Below are 20623 nucleotides of genomic sequence, written 5' to 3'. Positions count from 1 at the left end.
AAACAGCTCACATATTATTTTTGGATTGGTATTCCAGACTATACTCTATAATGAAGAAGAAAAATTACACACACATTAGTTGCCTCAAGACTGATTCACCTTAAACATTACTTACTGAAATGTAATATAATAACACAGACTATCCAAAGTATTTAGTGGTTGGTTCCTTGCTAAATTGGTCCAATTACCTGTGTTTCAATGATTGAAACAAAGAGAATCTGCCTTATATTTATTCCTCACTTGTTCTACCACGGTGGTCTGCTCCTACAATTTATCTAATCTTCTTCAGTTACATAAGTGAGTCTTTGACCACCAGGCAACCAACCATCATGGTATTCCTCAGAATGAAAACTCTCAGGTTTTGTAATAGACCTTGCCCTCTGGATGCCTTTTATCGGTGATTAAAGACAGTATTTTAGTAGGTTACCGGAAGATGTAATCTTTGAGTGACAGTGATACAAGAGTATCTCTGCTAGTGAAAATCATATTGAATGACAGGCTAAATAATGCCCACACAGTGATGCTTGATGGAAGTCAACCTAATAGGCCACGTCCGTACCCAGGACGAGGTAGTGTTGGCCCCACAATCAGTGCCAGAAACCAATTGACAGGCTGACTTCACTCCTTCCGTTGCCTGGCCTGTGGCAAGGGCAGGTGTCTCACATGTTTCCTGGGCAAGAAAATTCTTGGATTTTGTGGTGTTCCAACCCATGCCCAGTTCATTGTATTGAGGCAACCAAAGGAAAGCCGGTGACAAGTGGTCTGGCCTTTGGTACCCAAGAACGGACCCTGGTGGTCAAGAGAGGTTCAGGATGGACTCCCGGGTTCCTGCTGGCTCCGTGTCCTGAGCTGGCCTTGCTCTTCGTTGCAGGGGTGGCCATCCTTACCTGACCGGCCTGGCCGTGGCGGGCGGTGCCTACTACCTTGGCCTGGAGGGAGCGATCATCGGACCCATACTGCTCTGCATCCTCGTAGTGGCCTCCAATATCTACAGCGCCATGCTAGTGAGCCCCACGAACTCAATGCCCACGCCCAGCCAGACTCCCTGGCCTGCTCCCACACAGCGGTGAGTCAAGCCGAGTAACCGTGAGCCGTGAGGCTGAACTGTTCCATGTCTGCACTCCTGACCTGTGTGGTCTTGACATTAAGATATAGGTTCCCCGCCCAAGATGACACAGGCTGCTCAATTCGAAACCATTTGTGTCATCTTTGGGTTTCTTGGACCAGGAACACTTGAAAAACTAAACTGGGCCAGAATGGTTACTGTCACAACAGGATGATAAATAAAAGACTGACTGCATCGTGCACTAGATTTAAGAAAAGTCAGCTGATAGGACGGACGCCGTGCATGAATCCGTGATCGGGCTCTGGACTAGGTGAAGTGTTTAAATTCTGTTCCTGAATAATAATTGGAAAACTTGATGAGTTTGGAACCTAACGCTAGATACTATTATATCAACTTCAATTTCTTAGATGTCATAGGGCAGTAGCAGACTCTCCTGTAAATGTGACAGGTCACATTAAGAGAGTTTTTTTTTTTTTTACATTGAATCCCTGTGAATTACAGAGTTACAAAGTTACTCATTATTAAGTGTCAGGCATACCCATGTTCCTTCACCAGTGTCCCCAGTCTCCCTCCTGCCTCCCCAGCCTGCCTCTGTGGCAGGCACTCTCCCCCTCCCCCCTTGTCCTCCTGTGTTCCTGTCCCCAGCTTCTAGACCTCCTGCTGCAGACTAGTTCTCTCGCTCTTCTTTTCTGTTGCCTTTGGAGAACTTGTTTGTAGAAGTGCTTTTCAGCTGCTCGTCCCGACCCGTGCCAGCTTTCAGAGATTTCTTGCCACTCCTCAGGGAAGTTTCTGCTGCTCAGCACAAGGTTCCCTTGGATCATGCTGTGCTGTTACAAATATTGAACTGTGTATGGATAATAACTGTAGGAATATCCTGATTACAGATGCTGTTTTTCACTTCTGCTTTAGCGGTTGGTGAAATATTCCTTCTCTTTTCACCTGTCTGCCAGTGTTAAAGGTTGAAAAAAATGCTGCCTATACCACAGTATTGCTGGCTGCTGAAGATGAAGGACCCGTGGTTGTAGATTTATGCTCTTTTCATCTCCCTCTAGATATATACTTTTTCAAAATGAAAAGTTGGGAGAAAACTCTCTGAGCCTGCCTGTATGGAGTTATACTTTCTTGACTTGCATTCTGCAGTTGCTCATCCTCCAATCCACCCACCAACCCAAATATCTTCCCCCCCCCCCCCCATGAGCCTTGCTAGAAAGGATTATCCTGCCTGACAGTCCTTTACAAGAAACTATCTCCTCTCGATCTCATCGATAATTTGTGTTTTTGTTTCTTAATTTTTTTTTGCATCCTGCTTTCTAATGAGTTTTGAATTTGTTTCTTCTTTTTATCTAGTGCCTTAAAGTGTGAGGTCAGATTGTTTATTTGAGATTTCCTCTGTTTCTTGGTGTAACCCTGACTTTGACCTTCATTCCGTCTTAGTACTGTTTTTTGCTTATACCCCACACGACCTGATCACTTCTGACTTCATTCTTATTTGTCTTCGAGATTTTTAAATGTTTCTCTTGGATTTCTTCCTTGACCTAGTAGTTAGTTATTCAATACATATTTTCGGTCTCTAGATGTTTTAGGATTTTTCAAGCTTGGGCATGCATACACACTCTCTCTCTAAGGTGTAGGCCTGAAAGTGGGTTTAACAAAGATGATACTAGCTATTGTCTTTTCTGCCTCGTGGGTTACAGTTACAGTAGGTGAACAGTTACTTGAAAGCAGCCAAGCGCAGCAGAGGCGATGCCTTACTCCTGGGCTCACCAGTCAGGTCAGGCAGCAGGGAAAAAATTGGCTGATTAATATTTTGCTCTCGTTTGAGAGAAACTAGGAATGATTCCAAGGTAGGAAAAGCAAGACTTGTGGAGGCAAAACAAAAGAAGCTAGCAAAGTTGGTGTTTTTTGGGGGGGTTTTTGGGGGTTTATTTATTTTTTTTTTGGTTTGTTTTGGTTTTTATATTTTTTCCTTATGGTTTGGTTTATTTCTGTTTTTTTTTCTTTTTAATTTTATTGAATCACCATGGGATAGTTACAAGCTTTCATGTTTGGGTTACAATCACACAATGATCAAACACCCATCCCTCCACCAGTGCAAATTCCCCACCACCAGTATCCCCGATATGCACCCCCTTTTCTACCCTCCCCCTGCCTCCATGGCAGACATGATTCCCCATAATCTCTCTCTGCTTTTTGGGCATTATGGTTTGCAATACAGACACTGCGAGGTTATCATGTTTGGTCCTTTATCCACTTTCTGCACACATCTCCCATCCCGACCGATTCCTCCAGCCATCTTTTTCTTAGCGATCCCTTCTCTATCCCAGCTGCCTTCTCCCCTTTGCTCATGAGGCAGGCTTCCAGCTATGGAGCAATCTACCTGTTCCGTGTATCCACTATACTTAGGCGTCAGCCTCATGTTATGTTGTTTTATAGTCCACAAAATGAGTGCAGTCCTTCTATGTCTGTCCTTCTCTTTCTGACTCATTTCACTGAGCATGATACTCTCCATGTCTATCCATTTATAAGCAAAGTTCATGACTTCATCTCTCCTGACAGCTGCATGGTATTCCATTGTGTAGATGTACCAAAGTTTCTTTAACCAGTCATCTGTTCTAGGGCACTTGGTTTATTTCTTTACCTGTGCTTGTATTTTGGTGCCAGGGATCAAACTCAGGACCTTTCCCGATGCTCCGCAATGCCCGTGCTCCATTGCTGGCCCAAGACTCTATATTTTTCACTTTGATCTATTTCCCCTTTCTCACTCCCTCCCTAGAGTGGAGCATGTGTGACCAGGGGATGAGCACGTGCTTGTTGGCTCTGTGCTCACAGGGGTTGGTTTGGAGGTGTCACACAATCAGGTTGTAGGCCCACACAACTCAAACCAAGGGGCTCCCCAGGGGTCATGTGCTTTTGCCTGGGGCGCTCACTTGAGTGCTCGTCAGGACCTGCATCTGTAAATGGCGCTTACGCACGTTCCCATCGCAGTGCTTCCTGGGGGGGTTACCACCGCAGTGCCCCCGCAAGTGCCACACCTGGCTCTGGCACAGCTGGAAATCTCAGCACGGCTGCCAGGCATCAGCAGCAGACTTACCAAGATTGCACTTGGCACATGGCCCAGCCTTGGGAGTCAAACTCCTGACCTCATAGTAGCAAAGCAAGGGTGTTAGCCACTGTGCCCTGTGCCGTCCCCGCAGGACCCTTCTTTGCAATGGGCTCGGCTGATTAGAATGGGCCTTCCCTCCTTTGGATCGAAGTTAACTGATTAACTGATTAAATCGAAGTTCACTGCCTCCTCGGACTCCCTTTGTTGTATTAGCCTGCCATACTCATCGCATTGGTAACAGGTCTTCTTGGGAACGGACACATAGGCAGCTGAGACTCTAACTCAGACCCTGGGCAGTTGTTGTGGACATTACTTAATACATGCTGGCAGGGCCATTGGTAAATTTGGTACTTGGTGCTTTTTTAGCTCTGCTGTTCGTTTAGAGAAAGATTTTCAGCCTCCTGCCTGGATGTTGACGGCTTGGCCTTCAGAACTCCAGAGCAAGATAGAGAAAGAGGGACTGGAGAGCGACGTGCATATGTGTGCATTTATTTGCCCAACCCCGGATTTGTCCCCCGCCCCAGAGATTTTCTATTTTCTCCCAATGGAAGGGGCAGTTGCGTGGCCCGGTGGATGTGGGTGAGGGTATTGGAACTTTGGGGTCCTGCTGCCTTTCAAACAGACTTTTGTTTATTTGTGTTTGTGGGGCCGGGGATTGAAACCCACGCCGCACGCATGCCTGGCATACAACTTAGTACCGAGCCACTTCCCTGTCCTTTCAAGCAGACTTGAGGCAATTCCTCTAGGTTTATTTTCACACCACCAAGCAACCCCAGGACCAGTCACTTGATGGGGCAGGCGTGGGGTGGGGTGGTTTGCTGTATAAATCGTACTTCTTGCCTCTTGGCTGTTCTCACAGCTGTCCACCTCTGAAAAGTGTGTTGCTCCTAGCTCTTACACTTTCTCCCCCGCCTCCTTTTCCAAGACAGGGTTGTCCCTTTAAAAATGCTCATACGGGGCCAGAGCCATAGTACAGTGGGTAGGGCATTTGCCTTGCATGAGGCCGACCCAGGTTCAATCCCTGGCATCCCATATGGTCCCCTAAGCATCGCAGGGGTAATTCCTGAGTGCAGAGCCAGGAGTAACCCCTGAGCATTGTTGAGTGGTGTGACTCAAAAAAAAATAAAAAACTCACACAAGGTCAGAGAGACAGTACAAGGGTTCGGTGCTCGCCTTGCCTGTGACCAACTCTAGTTCAATCGCTGGCATCTCTTGTGATTCCTGAGCATGGTCCGGAGTGATTCATCTCAGCACAGCTATCCGTATCCCAGTAAACAAACGAAAAATGCTTTTACTGTGATTTCAATAGAATTTTGAGGGCTTCTGGGGAAAAAAAAAGTATGTTCAGTACCCTACTCTCTCTTTTTTTGAGGGGTAGAGAGTACACTTATTGGTGCTCAGGGGCTGTGTGGTGGTGGGGGTCAAACCTGGGGCTATGGACTTCAGCCTTTGGGGCCATCGTTCTCCAGTGGGGAAGTCTGACCTCTTCAAGAGGATCAGAAGCAGGCACGGCTGACGTGTATTGGGACTTGCCGAGTGCCCAGTGCAGTGACACAACAGGCCACATGCTGTCAGAGTTTACTCAGTCAGCCCTTTGTCTTCTCAAGAGGCTAGGGGAGGCTGCCCTTCCTGTCTCACTGAGAGGGAGATGGAGGAGTGGAGAGGTCCCCTGTGCCCTTATCCCGTCCAAGGCCTATAAAGAACAATTACAGACACAGAATGCAGCATACCCGCTCATATTCTCTTGCCAGAAGTGACTCTTCCGGCTGCTTGTAGGAGAAAGATTAACCAGCACCTTGTACAACACAGCTACCAAGGACTGTCATGTGCCTTCCTCATGTGTCCTGGAATGTCTGACTCCAAAGCCCTCCTGGCTTGCTGTCAGGGCCTTCATGGTTGCCGTTTTTCGCGCGCCTGCTCTCTCTCTGTCTCTCTGTCTCTCTGTTTCTCTCTCTCTCTCTCTCTCTCTCTCTCTCTCTCTCTCTCTCTCTCTCTCTCGACAGACCCCCCCTTCCCCTGTCTTCCCTGGCTTAATTAACTCCTGATCATTCAGGTATCAACTCAGATGACAGGTCGTCAGCAAAGCCTCCCTAAGCCCTCGGGTTCGGTTACGTCCTTCCGGCCAGTGCTTTCGTAAGGGGCACCTGGTCCTTCTTGTCTACAGTGTGGCACTGCTTTGCACTTGTGCTTAAGTGGCTTTGGTCCTTCCCTGGTGGCTGCTACACGGCATGGGGTCCGGTGGCTCTCACTTCCCAGGGTTTCCAGATGCTGAGTTCCTGGATGAGGGAGTGAACAGGCTGTGAGGGAATAGTCTCTCCAGAGCCGTGAACCGGGGGAGGGCTTGGCTTAGTCTAGGCGCTCTTGCTTTACGTGAGACTGTAATTATAGGGGCTGAAGCAACAGTACAGCGGGTAAGGTACTTAGCCTCAGACCCGGCTTTGATTCCTGACAACACTTTTAAGGTTCCCGGAGCCCTGCCAGGAGTGCTCCCTGAGTGCAGAGCCAGGAGTCAGCCCTGAGCACCGCCAGGTACGGCCCCAAACAAGAAATTTACCCTAGAGGATGGGGGCACGTGCTTCATTAGACATGCCTCTTACTGAAGATGCGGCATTGGTATACCCAGGTGCAGGACTTGGTGTGTGCTCGTGGCTCAGTTCTGATGCGTGAGCACCTTCCTCCTGAGATGAAGAGACCTCCTCGCCCTCTGCTCCTTGCTCCTGGCAGTGGAGGACACACCCTGGGTGTGGGCTGGATGTGTAGGCAGAGCGCACTCAGCGCCTGGCTATGTTGGCTCCCATTGGACCATCAGAACCTGTCTCTTCTGTTCCCCTTTATCACCGTGGGGCCAGGGCTGCGGTGGGGGCCGCTTTGGAAGTGTAGAAGAGGACAGAAACATTTCTGAGGTCATTTGTTTGACAGTACTTAATTTAGTACTTAATTTCCTTAGATTTTCAGATTTCAGATCTTAGATTTTACAACTTTAATTCCTGTAGTCACGTGTCTTAGAATAAACTGAACTGGGGCTGGAGAGATAGCACAGCGGGTAGGGCGTTTGCCTTGCACGCGGCTGACCCGGGTTCGATCCCCAGCATCCCATATGGTCCCCTGAGCACCTCCAGGAGTAACTCCTGAGTGCAGAGCCAGGAGTAACCCCTTTGCATCGCCAGGGGTGACCCAAAAAGCAAAAAATAAATAAATAAAATAAAACTTTGATGATTTTTTTAAAAAAAGAATAAACTGAACTTCTTAGGTTGATTTTCTTAGAGTACTTGATTTTCTTGCTTTTTGGACAGGATAGTAGACTTGATTTGATATGCTTACTTCACACCTATCGACGAGTGAGCAGCAATCTCTTAATTGTAAAGTGAAAAGAAAAAAAAACCCTCTTTAAGGAGGAGGTTGGAGCTTATCCCAGGGACTTTTCTGGGAATGTTGCTCTCGTGTTCAGATTTCCTCTTGCCCTCTGTGACACTTTGGTGGTTCTGAAGGGGACAATGGAATGTGTCTCCTAGGCACTCTGCTCTCTTTCCTCTTTGCACGAGTTATTTGTATTTCACTTCTGTTTTTATAAGCACCATCTTAACCTTACTGGAATATCTGTCACAGTTTCACATACAAAGTTAAAGAGTCTTTGAATGTCTTTTTTTTTGGGGTGGGGGGGGGAGGAAGCTTGGTAATTAAGATGTGAATGTCCTGTTTTTTTTTCTTTTTTGGGTCATCTGGTGATGCACAGGCGTTACTCCTGGCTCACGCACTCAGGAATTACTCCTGGCGGTGCTTGGGGGACCATATGGGATGCTGGGAATTGAACCCGGGTTGGCCGCGTGTGAGGCAAACATCCTGCCCACTGTACTATTGCTCCAGCCCCCATGAATGTCCTATTTTAAAAGAGCAAGAAGTTAGTTTTTTGACTTTGCAAGGAGGTGTTCTACAAAAACACCAGCACTCCCATGGCCTTTATGCTAACCTTGAGGATTTCATTTGGAGGCACCGAGGAACATGCACTCCGTATGCTTCCCTGCCCCACGACACGACATGAGGGTCCTCTCAGGCCTCTTTCTGGAACCTGGGTTTTGGGGCTATTCATATATCAAGGCGTCAGGAGTCCATGGGGGAAAATAGAGGGATTTGGGCACTTTTTTTACATGTGCCTAGTGCTGATTCTACCCATGGCACCACATATGGTCCCCTGGGCACTAGCTAAAGAAATGACCTCTGAGCACAGAGACAAGAGTAGCCCCTGAACACGAGTGGGTGTGGCCCCAAAACTTTAATAAAACAAAACAAAACAAAAACCGAAAATCACACCTGACAGTTACATTTTATTGTAATCCACTGACGAATCCATTTTTATGTCCTTAAAATAAGAGAAAACCATCCTTCAGAGGCCACTGGACAGTCAGGTTTGGGCCCCCAGTGACGAGACATGCAGGTCCTCATGGTATGGGGGTGGAGCTGGTCCCCACCCCAATGAGACCCCAAGTCATTGCCAATGAACTGCCTCTCTGGCTCCTGATCAAGCTGCTTAATGGCCCTGATCTCAGAGACTCAGAAACAAATCTCGAAACCCAGCGGCTTTTGGCAGAAATGCGTCCGGATCCCATAGTACGTTACTGTCGCCGGGCCACCCCAGGGAGGAAAGGGTGCTGTCCCTCCACTTGCTCCCCCTTGGCGGCTCAGTGGCCATCATCCTCCAGAGGCCATTGGACAGTCAGGTCTGGGCCCCCAGTGACGAGACATGCAGGTCCTCATGGTATGGGGGTGGAGCTGGTCCCCACCCCAATGAGACCCCAAGTCATTGCCAATGAACTGCCTCTCTGGCTCCTGATCAAGCTGCTTAATGGCCCTGATCTCAGAGACTCAGAAACAAATCTCGAAACCCAGCGGCTTTTGGCAGAAATGCGTCCGGATCCCATAGTACGTTACTGTCGCCGGGCCACCCCAGGGAGGAAAGGGTGCTGTCCCTCCACTTGCTCCCCCTTGGCGGCTCAGTGGCCATCATCCTCCAGAGGCCATTGGACAGTCAGGTCTGGACCCGCAGTGATGAAACTTGTTGGGCCTCATAGAATGGGGGTGGAGCCGGTCCTGGTCTCCCCGTCCCAACTAGACCCCAAGTCATTGCCCACGAATGGCCTCTCTGGCTCCTGTTCAAGCTACTCAACGGCCATGATCCCAGAGACTCAGGAGCAGATCTCGAAACCCAGTGGCTTTTGGCAGAAATCCCTCCAGATTTAAGTGTTAAAATTTCTAAATTTCAAAATCACATGGCCCTACTGCAGCCACGCGACATCATATGTTATTCATAACCAACAATAGAACACAAATTGTCTATTGTTGCCTTTTCAGCATATCTGAGTGTTGGGGTAAATCTCAAATAATAATGGTGGGTCTGGTGTCGAAATTTTGAATGTGATCAAAGTAGAGAGAGAGTAATGTGGAAATCATCTGCCCCACAGGCAGGGGGAGGGTGTGGGATGGGGGTATACTGGGATTTTTGGTGGTGGAGAATGGGCACTGGTGAAGGTACGGGTGTTTCATTGTATGACCGAGACTTAGACCCAAAAGCATTGTAACTGCTCTCACGGTGATTCAATAAATAAATTATAAAAAATGAAGAAAAAAAAGGTAAGGTGGAGTTCATGCACAATTCAATCAGCTAATCAGTGGCTGAATAAATAGCAGTACTCCTACATAAAAATAAATAAATAAATAAATAAAATTAAAAAGTGCTTGCTTTGAGAACATGACTCCACCATCTTTTAACGTGGGGGTATGTTGCCAGCGAAATTCTTTCTCTCGGCAGGGCAGGGAAAGGGGATTAAAATACATAAAACAGATAAATAAGGCCCCTGGGAGATGACAGAGTCTGGGTCATACTTTGCACGTAGCAGTTCCAGGCTCCTTACTGGGCACCACAACTTCCTAAGCATGCCTGAGCACCTCTGGGTGTGGCCCCAAAATGGCTACAGAAGCAAACCACCCTCCCCCAAGGCAAAATTTGGATTCGTGAAGATTAAATGGTATTATAAGCCATGGAAAATCAATAACATTTTTCCTTACCAAAAATACTTAGGGGCTGGAGTGATAGCACAGCAGGTAGGGTGTTTGCCTTGCGCGTGGTCAACCCAAGTTCGATTCCCAGCATCCCATGTGGTCCCCCGAGCACCACCAGGAGTAATTCCTGAGTGCAGAGCCAGGAGGAACCCCTGTGCACTGCTAGGTGTGACCCAAAAAAGCAAAAAAATATATATATATTTTATATTTAAGGGGAAGAGTTGGAGAGGTAGCGGAGGGTTAGCTTCTTGGCTTGCACACAACTGCCCTTGATTTGCTCCCTGACCTCAGCTGTGGACCCCTGGGCCCAGCTGAGTGTGATCCCAGAGAAAGAGTAAGCCCTGAGCACCACTGGGTGTGCCCCCCCACCCCCCCCAAAAAAATTAAATAGAAAAATAAAGAGATGACGGTTACTTTGATTCCACCATCATCCTAGCCTCTGGCATGTAAAATTTAAGTACATCAGTAAGATGGCAGGAAGATGGTTCAAATGGGTGGGAGCATTTGCACTGTGTGTGGGAGCTCCGGGCTCCACCTAGGTCCACCCACGCTTCTGAGCACCACACCAGGAATAGTTCCCATACCCCCAGAAAAAACTCACTGCCCCGTTTCTAGCCAAGCTCGGTATCCTGTGACTTTAAGCTTGTGACTTCTTTGAAGTTACTGACCCTCCCTAGACTAAGTAAGTTGTCCGTGTTCTGCGTCCTCTGAGCACCTTCTCCTGGGATCTAGTCATGTCTCATGCATCCGCATTTTGCTGTCTGCCCTCCCGGCTGGGAGGTGTTCTGCAGGTAGCAGCTCCCTCTGACTTGCCCGGCACTTTGCAGTCATTCCTGCCCTGGTGTGTGGCACACAGGAAGCGCACAGGGGAACTTTTATTGATTTGTGTTTGCGTTTTGGGCTACACCCAGCTGTGTTCAGAACTTTCTCCTGGCTCTGTGCTCAGGAGTCACTCCTGCTTGGCATGAGGGATCATCTCTGGATGGGTTATGTACTCTCCCCAGCCCTGCTCCGTGGGAATTTGATAAAGAGGTGAGCAAAATCAAGATCAAACCAGATATGCCTTATTTTTGGTAGGAGCGATAGCACAGCTGGTATGTCCAAACCTAGTCTCTGTTTCTGGGAGACTGGGAATCAGCAACTTTGAGCTACTAAAAATAAAGTAAAGTAAGTAAAGTAAAGGCCCTCCCGTTGATCATCGATTTGCTCGAGCGGGCCCAGTAACGTCTCCATTGGAGACTTTGTTGTTACTGTGTCTGGCATATCGAATACTCTCGGTAGCTTGCCAGGCTCTCCGAGAGGGGCAGAGGAATCGAACTTGGGTCGGCCATGTTGGCTGCGTGCAAGGCAGACGCCCTACCCGCTGTGCTATCGCTGGAGCGATAGCACTAAAAATAAAAAAAATAAATAATTAAGCAGCAGGGGATTTAGCTCAGTGGCAGAATGCATGCCTTGCATGTATGAAACCCTGGGTTTGGTTCCCAGCACTTAAAACATAATAGTGGGCAGTGACATAAATTAGGGTGTTTTTTCCTTTTTTTAAAACTCGCAGAAACTTTGAAGAAATCAAACCCTGTAAAGGCAGTCGGGGGACCCCACTGCTGTCCTCACCCACATTCTGTATTGCTTATGAGAAATTCTATTAATGTTCTTAGGAGCACAGGAAGCCTTCTTGTTTGGGAGGGAGCACCGTGTTTAAGTGACGTAGGTAGAATTTTAACCTTTTTTCGGGTAGGGCGTTCGCCTTACAAGCGGCCAACATGGCCGACCCGAGTTCGATTCCTCTGCCCCTCTCGGAGAGCCCGGCAAGCTACCGAGAGTATTCGATATGCCAGACACAGTAACAACAAAGTCTCCAATGGAGACGTTACTGGGCCCGCTCGAGCAAATCGACGATCAACGGGAGGGCCTTTACCTTTTACCTTTTTTTTCTGAAAAATGCTGTCAGTATACTGTCTGTTTATTCATAGCTTCAGAATTTAAAAGAGTCATGAGTCTTTCAGATTAGTTAGCGCTGTGCCTCTTAGTGAGGTTGGAGAGAAACATTTTTGCATCTCAGGGCTCTGCATTTTCTTTTCCAACAGTTTCAGATCATATTCACGTTACTTCCATAGGGCTTTCGATGCACATGACACAAGTACACCACCCTCAGCATCTCGGGAGGATGTCATGTTGAGATGGAACATTCTTCCTGTTTTCTCAGCTTACTGTATTTTGTTTTCTTTCACCTGAGTGCTCTTGGAGACTTTCTTGGCCCTGAGGCAGAATTGAATAGCAGGTATGAATTTCAAGGTTACAGCTAAACTTACTTGTCAACAAAAACCAGTCACCAGGCCAACAGCAGTCTTAATCTTACCTTATCCATCTTTGCCTGGAGGCAAATTTTTTTTATTTAACATTGAGAGGACTTAGATAGTTCAAACTTGCAGGTTTCACAAAAAATTGAAAATGTTGAAGGTTGAGTGTAGAAACCTTTTCAACTTTGGAAAATACTTTGTAATATTGATCACTTGGGGGCTGATTTTAAAGATTTGCCAGGGTTTTCTTAGATTTGAGTGCCTTCTGGAATTTATCCTGAGATGGGTTGCAACCAACTTTACCACCATACAAATCTGAAAACATAAAGTGAAATGATACTTTGAAAATCTACATACGTGACGGGCCAAAGCCATAGGAGCCCGGGCAGGGCACTTGCCGTGTGCATGGCCAACCCTGGGTTCAGTTCCTGGCACCGTCTATGGTCCCCTGAACCCTGCTAGGAGAAATCCCCGAGTACAGAGCCAGAAGTAAACCCTGAGCACCACCAGATGTAGTACAAAACAGTTCCTTTCTCCCCTTGCCCCCAATAATAATAACCCTGGAAATCTATAAATATGAATAGACACTGAATCAGAGGTTGGGGTGGGGGCATTTGATTTCACTCCCCTGCTACGGGCGCATTTGGGGGTATCTCAAGATATTTTGATTATTAGCACTAGTGGGTAGATAGAGGTGTCAGGGGTGCTGCCGAACATCTGTTTCACAAAGTTGTCTGTGATTCAGATGCTGGAAACTCTGATTTGATCTGTGTCTGTATGTGTGGATATAAAACATGTAAAAATTCACATCCACGGGGGACTTTCCCATGGTATGAACATACTGAAGGAAACCAAGTTCACTGCATGGTTGACCTCTTCGCATGTGCTTCACCGAGGGTTTGATCACGTCACTCTTAGGCTCCGAGCTGCAGGAGTCATACCGGGAAGCAGAGCATGTGCTGGTGAGGGGCTAGAGGCACAGGGGACCGAGCAGGGTCCAGTGAAAGAACAGAGCTAACTGGTCTCTTCGATGCACTGGAGTACACCTGGCATGGAGCGAAAGCGGGAGGTCTTGAATTCGTCTCTCCCTGGCATTCATAGCCCTGCTAACTATTTGACCTGGAAGTCGACGGGACAGAATGAGTAGAGAGCATGGGGTTGTGTCCGAAGCTCCAAGTTCTTGCTTTATGAATCTTTAAGTGCTTTATCCCTGTGACAACTTTCTGTCATCTCTTGTTTCTACAGCTGTGAGCTAGTCCTTGGTGTTTGAGATCCCTTTGTTATAGTCTAATTTAGGTCCGTTTTCTGATGAAAAAGCAGAAATGTGTGTGTACGACAGCCGACACTTAGAGGTATGAAAATAAAACATAACTTTATCATGGAATGAATAAACTTGCAGGGGTCTTGAAAATTTGAAAAGATTTCGCAGGATGAGTTTAGAAACCTGTGACTTAGGTAATTGCTTTGTAATACTGGCCTTTGTAAGAAGGTACAGCTTAGTCTAAGTGATGTGGCTGCAAACGGAATGAAGACAAAAAAAGGTTTTGCTTTTTTTGTGTGTGTGTGTTTATCAGTGTGGGGGGATTACACTTAGGGTCTCACACATGCAGAGCAAGTACTGTACCAAGAGCTGCATCCCTAGCCCTGAAACTGTTTTTGAAAAGTGCCAGCATTCTGAACTCGGTCATTTGCTGGTGTTGTGAAAGAACCCAGTGACTTCTACCTGAAGGATGAAAATACATTTCTGGTAAAGTACTATCTCATTTAAGAGAGATTTAGCTCTAACCACAAAAAAACACTAAAAACAGCTATTAAAACAGCTACTACAGAAAACCAGCAAAGCCCACTGCCAGCTGCACTCAGAATAACGGGGCGATTCCTCGATTCCCCTTCCTGTGACTGTTGTATCTCCCTGGGGGCTTTCTTCATCCCAGTGTCCTTGGGTGCCTGAGCTTTTAAATGCATTGTAAAAGCTGACCATTTGGCTGCCAGAACAGATCAGACTTGACTGGGTGACAGTCTCCAAGCTTCGGCATGTAGATTACGTAGCAAAGGCAAGCTCGCCGCCGCAGTGCTGAGCAAACGCAGCTTAGCAGTAGGCTGGCCCCATCTGGGTCTAAACTGAGGGTTGGCCAGTCACGTGCTCGCATGTGGTTTCAAGGGAATCCGTTGGATGAAGACAAGTAGGCCCTGCAAAGCCCTGGAGTTGGGGCTGGAGTGATCGTACGGGGGGAGAGGGCATTTGCCTTGCATGCCTCTGACCCGGGTTCAGTCCCCGGCATCCCATATAGTCCTCCGAGCAGCACCAGGGGTAATTCCTGAGAGCAGAGCCTAAGCATTCCCCTGGGTGTGACCCAAAAAAGAGAAGAACCAACCTTGGAGATCTTCTTTCTAAACCATGAGCGACAACTAGGAGACCTTGAAACTATATTCATACGGGCCAGTATGACAACAGTTGGAAATGATCTCCTCTGAGCAAGAACTGAGTACTGAAAGTAGGTAAAGGGATCCGCGTGATAACCTTTCAGTATCTGTGTTGCAAACCGTATAATACCCAAAATGGGAGGGAGAGGAGAGGATGGGGGTGGGGGAGAGAGAAAGAGAGAGAGACAGAGACGGAGATGGAGACAGAGAAGAAAGAGAGAGAGACAGACAGAGAGAGACCTTCCATAGAGGTGGGCGGCAGGGAAACTGGGGACATTGGTGGTGAGAAAATGCACACTGGTGAAGGAACGGGTGTTGGAACATGATATTACTGAAATTGAATGATGAACAACTTTGTAACTGTGTATCTCACTGTGATTCAATTAAAAAAAAATTAAAAGTACTGCATAGTAAAAGAAAAAAAAAGAAACTGTATAAAGTAGAAGTTCTGCCTCTGTACCTTCATCAGGACTTTCATGATAGAACTGATAACTGTTCTTTGGCAGTTAGTCACTAGAGGACTTTCTCCATTTTTTTTTCTTCACTCCCTTCTTGCTTCCTTCCTTTTCTTACAACAATGTCTCTGTGTTGTTTTCTTTTAAAAAAAAAATTTTTTTTTTCCCCTGCCTCCTTTCCCAAAGCAAAAACTTAATTGTTTTGCCTTTCTTCCTTCTAGGACTTGTCGTGACATTTCTGAGGAGATGAAATCTTCCATAGACTGACCTGCTGGCCACCACGGAGATTTCTCTCGGGAAGGTCCCCAGTGAGTTTGCCCGGCGTGGCCGTCTGTCCCTGCGGCCGTGCCTACGCGGAGCTTGGGGAGGGAGCGACAGCTCTGTCCGAGCAGAGCCTGGGGAAGAAGAGTGGCCTCCCAGCCTTCCGGGATGCCTGGACAAGAGTGAACTTGCTGAGGGCTGCTTTGCAGTCTCCAGCACAGCTTTGGAGCTCAGCAGTGTGGTTTTCTTACCTCCCTGTTGCCCAGATGGCTTGAACTGTTTCCGTTTTATACACTGGTACCATGGCTTGAGTTGTCCCCCTTCGGTTTTCTATGCTATTAAAGTATGTATTTATAAAAGTTATTTTAAGAACCCTAAACTAACCTGCCGTTGCAAGTCTCTCCGATGTCCCTTTCTCCAGCAGCTTTAAGCAATCAGTTCTTTCGATTTTCCTGTGCCAGTCACTTCTGAGTCATGCGGCCTCTTGCCTTCTAGTATGCTATTGCTGGAGCAGGAAGAAGGACCCTTCCACACTTCTCCCACCAAGCGGGGGCCTCTGTGAGAAAGAACAGATCGTAGGTATGAGCTGGAGCTTGTGTGGAGTTCAGTTCATCTCCAGCAATGACAGGAGGTCCCTAAAGACTGCAAGATTTCCTTCCCTGACTCTTTCTTCTCTCACTCAAGAAACCAAGACACCATTGCCACGTTTTTAAAACTTGGCCTCCTGGGGCTGGAGCAATAGCACAGCAGGTAGGGCATTTGCCTTGCATGCGGCCGACCCAGGTTCCATCCCCGGCATCCCATATGCTCCCCCAGCACCTCCAGGAGGTAATTCCTGAGTGAAGACCCAGGAGTAACCCCTGAGCATGCTGGGAGTGACCCAAAAAGCAAAAACAAAACAAAACCTTGGCCTCCCCCACTAGGAGTAAAAATACCTATTAAGCTTCATGTTCATGGTAACAGTATGATAGGATTCCTGTTGTGGTTACATCTTTCCTTTCCAAATGTTTCAGGTGAAAACTCTCAGGTGTGGCAGGCTCTGGTTTGGTCAGTGTATAGCCATTTCGTTGTTTGGAATTCCACCAAATAGTTACTTATTAGCAGTAGATTTTATATCCCTGAGGTCTTTCTCCACGGCTTAGCACAGTGCCTTGCTCAGAGGACACTGGGTGAATGCTTGTTGAATTAAATGATAACTTTTAAAAATAATGCTCAGTGTCACAATAACCAGTATTAGTGCTTCCCCCTCAACCTTTCTGGGCGAGCAGAGGATTGCACATCAGCTTACGTAGAGTTTTATATTCTTTTACAATAAGTTTTCACACAGATGGGGACGCTGAGGTTCAGAGCAGTGACCAACTCAAAGTCAGGAAGTTTAATAGTGTTGGACCTGAGAGCTTTCGGACCCCTTCATAGTTTGCAGACTGTCAAATTACAGTGTTTCTTCTGCTTCCTCGGGCAGTTTTCCCAGTGCTGCGAGGTAGGTATTCCTACTCGTGCTGGAAGTGAGTCTGGGACGGGAACTCAGCTTTTTCCTCTCGGGCTGTCTGCTAAAGATCACAGTCCTCAGGCTCTTTCTCGGACTTCAAGAGAATATGAAGGAGAAAGCATTTGTAGGATCAGAGCTTACCTTTTGGGAGGATATTTGAAAGTTTTTTGTTTAAAAAAAATTTTTTTTCCCCTAACGTATCCTCATTAAGAAGCATAAATGATGATGATTAACCTAACTGAAATTATTTAAGAAAATCATCTAAAAGTTACTCTGGGGGGCTGGAGCGATAGCACAGCGGGTAGGGCGTTTGCCTTACACGCGGCCGACCCAGGTACAATCCCCAACATTGCATATGGTCCCCTGAGCACCGCCAGGAGTAATTCCTGAGTGCAGAGCCAGGAGTAACCCCTGTGCATACCAGGTGTGACCCAAAAAGAAGAAACAAAATAAAAGTTACTCTGAGGTGAGGTCTCGGTTTATACAATAAACATGTATATTTGTTCTTTCCATCACAAGTTCCTCAGTGATTAAACTCTGATCTACGACCAAGGGTTACCTTAGCCGCTCAATAACTCACTCTTTTCTTTAGTTAGTGACTCAGTCACTAATTCAGAAAGAAAAAAAAAAGTTTGCTGAAAGTGTGCCAAATTCTAGGTTCCTTGCCAGACTCTGAACAGCGTTGTAGGGTATAACGCATCAGGGAAAGGCTTTTTCTCCCTTATTAAATCTTAGCTGGGTCATGGGTATTGCTCAGATGAAAAAAATTGCGTACAAAGGGTTGAAAGAGAAATCAGGTTTGTTTCCAAATACTATTAAGTTTTCAGCTGTAATTCGTGCACTGTAATTATATTGGGAAAATAAACACCGTGGCTTGGGGTGCGTATGTAGGCAATGTTCCTTAAAGGTGCTTTCAGATGTATAAAGTGAATTTCAGAACTACACAAAAGCCCCTAACCCTTAGCTAATACAAGGCTCCTGTTGGAGACAGAAAGGGCAGCTCAGAGCAGTCAGAGTGAGCGGTGACAGGCTTGTTCCCAGAGTGAAGCATTTACAAGAAATGTGAGGCCAGAGCTCTAGTGCACCAGGTAAGGCACTTGCCTCGTGGGCACCTGACTCGTTACCATCCCCAGCACCACATGTGGTGTTGAGGAACTGCCAGGCGTGATCCCTGAACACAGAGTCCGAGTAAGCCCTACGTAGGCAGAGGAGTGTGTGTGTTTGCGTGCGCCCCCCCTCCAGCTTCCCGCGCCCCCCTCTAGCTTCCCATCCTCCCCCAAAAAGAATTTTCAATTGCCCCAGGAACTGCCTACATACTTAGAAGATTCACAGACTTGGGGTGGGGGGGTCTTCTAGGAACCCGTAGACCCAGACAAAAATGTCCCCAGACACCCTTCCAGACAACAAGGAGGTAGTAGATCAAATGGCATGAAAAGGAAGGTGTCTATAGATCAAGTCTTGAAGATGGGGAACGCCCAGATTCTCAAGATTTGACCCAAAAGTTTCCCTGGGGGACAGTGCTTTGATGAAGGGAGACGTAACCTCCATAAAACCGAAGTGCAGGGCCTGGAGTATTTGGGATGATTGATCTCCTTTTACGTGGCAGACCCTTGCATTCAACCCCAGTGTCCCATATGGTTCACTGAGCACTGCCAGGAATAATTCCTGAGTGCAGAGCCAGGAATAACCCCTGAGTACCCTTGGACATGAGTCCCCTACACACCTGCCCTGCCTCCCCCCCCCCCCCCCCCCAAATAAAACGCAAGTGCAGAAACCCTATGTCTTAAGTTTTATAACTTTACTAAACATCCACTTTCGGAGCTGGAACAATAATACAGTGGGTAAGGCACTTGCCTTGCACAGGGCCTAACTGGGCTCAGTCCCCAACACCTCTGGTTCCCTGAGCACAGATCCAGGAGTAAGCCCTGAGCATAGCTGTGTTTCCCCACCCCCCTTAGCCCCCTGCAAAGGTCAGTTTCAGCTTCACATTTCTTGTTGAGTCCAAGCCAGTGTTTCTCCACCTTTTTCCTTACATGGTCCCCTTCCAAGCTTGTTTCCTTCCTGGGACCCTCCCCACCCACCGGTTGCCCTCCTCCTCACCAGCTGTGGCCCTGTATGCTATCCTGGGGGTCACAGGTAAGGCTGTGTGACCCCCATCTGAGAACCACTGGTGTAGCCTGGGAGGAGGCAGCAGGTGATCCATGCTCTGCATGCGACACGCATCTCTCCTGGGAGAGCGCAGGGCACAGGACTCTCCCCAGAAAGACTTCATGTCAGAAGTCTTGTTGCAGTTTCAAAATTCCCGTCCTACTCAGTTCCTGGAAGCGAGCCCCGACAAGCAGTTAGACACCGGCCTTATTTTAAAAATGGCAAGGGTGGGGTTCCCTGGCCCAGTTGTCCTTTGGCATCTGAAGTTGGTGGAGAGAGAGAGAGACTGTGACTCTGCATGGTGGGAGGGTACCCTAGCAAGTGTTAAGGCAATACTGTATTTACACACACACACACACACACACACACACACACACACACACACACACACAGTGTTCCAGTTAGTCGATTTGCATGAGGTCACTGGCTAACCTGGTTTTCATATGAATCCTTTGTGACCCCTTATAGCTCCCTGTTCTTATTTTGGTTGTAATTTATCCTTTTGGGTATGCTGCTGCCGTAATATCCTGAAAGCTGCTACGTTAGGGCTGTGGTGTAAATTCAGTTTAGATGAGTTGGACAGAGCTGACCTCAACACTGTAGCGCTGTAGCACTGTCCTCCCGTTGTTTATAGATTTTCTCCAGCGGGCACCAGTAACGTCTCCATTGTGAGACTTGTTACTGTGTTTGACATATCGAATACGTTACGGGTAGCTTGCCAGGCTTTGCTGTGCGGGCAGAATACACTCGGTAGTTTGCCGGGCTCTCCAAGAGGGGCGGAGGAATCGAACCCAGATCGGCCAAGTATAAGGCAAACGCCCTACCCGCTATGCTATTGCTCCGGCCCAACTTCAACACATATAGGGAGAAACCCTGTAGACCCTCCTAGACCCTGGTCCTGACCTGTGCTCTGGACATCTTCCAGACCTTTCCAGGAGCATTTGCATCTGTACTTGACAGATGAACTAGCTCCGTCAACACGCTGCCAAGTGCCCCTTCCAACTCAGAATAAGTATTTTTTGTTTTCCTGGATTTCTTTCCATTTGTCACCAAAGTTATCCATTACTTTCTCTTGTTTTTGCTTTTTGGGTCACACCAGGTGATACTCAGGGGTTACTCCTGGCTCTGCGTTCAGGAATTACTCCTGGCAGTGCTCATCTGGGGTGCTGTGGGTTGAACCCGGGTTGACTGCGTGCAAAGCAGACACTCTCCCCCACTGGACTATTGCTTCGGCCCCTCCATTACTTTCTTGAGGGACCTGCAAAAAAAAAAAAAATACCAAAACAAAACAAAAAAAACCTTGTGTGAAACCACTCAGTAGTCATG

General features: G+C 47.4%; 1 protein-coding gene across 3 annotated transcripts in view; it reads left to right on the top strand.

Annotated features, from left to right (window-relative positions):
- Positions 1 to 20380, top strand: part of TMEM245 (transmembrane protein 245) — a 97605-nt gene extending 77225 nt beyond the window's left edge. For 2 of the 3 annotated variants that reach the window (XM_056116996.1, XM_056116995.1), the window contains 2 exons: positions 872 to 1066; positions 15621 to 20380. In XM_056116996.1, the coding sequence (XP_055972971.1) occupies positions 872 to 1066; positions 15621 to 15666 (241 nt within the window). In that variant the 3' untranslated portion in view covers positions 15667 to 20380. Of the gene's footprint in view, positions 1 to 871; positions 1071 to 15620 lie in introns of those variants that run through there. The other variant, XM_056116997.1, reaches the window with a different exon arrangement.
- Positions 20381 to 20623: the final 243 nt, after the last annotated feature.

The sequence above is a fragment of the Sorex fumeus genome, unplaced genomic scaffold, assembly GCF_029834395.1.
Source record: "Sorex fumeus unplaced genomic scaffold, SorFum_2.1 ptg000034l, whole genome shotgun sequence".
Taxonomy (NCBI): Eukaryota; Metazoa; Chordata; class Mammalia; order Eulipotyphla; family Soricidae; genus Sorex; species Sorex fumeus.
This window is presented reverse-complemented; position numbering and strand designations above follow the sequence as displayed.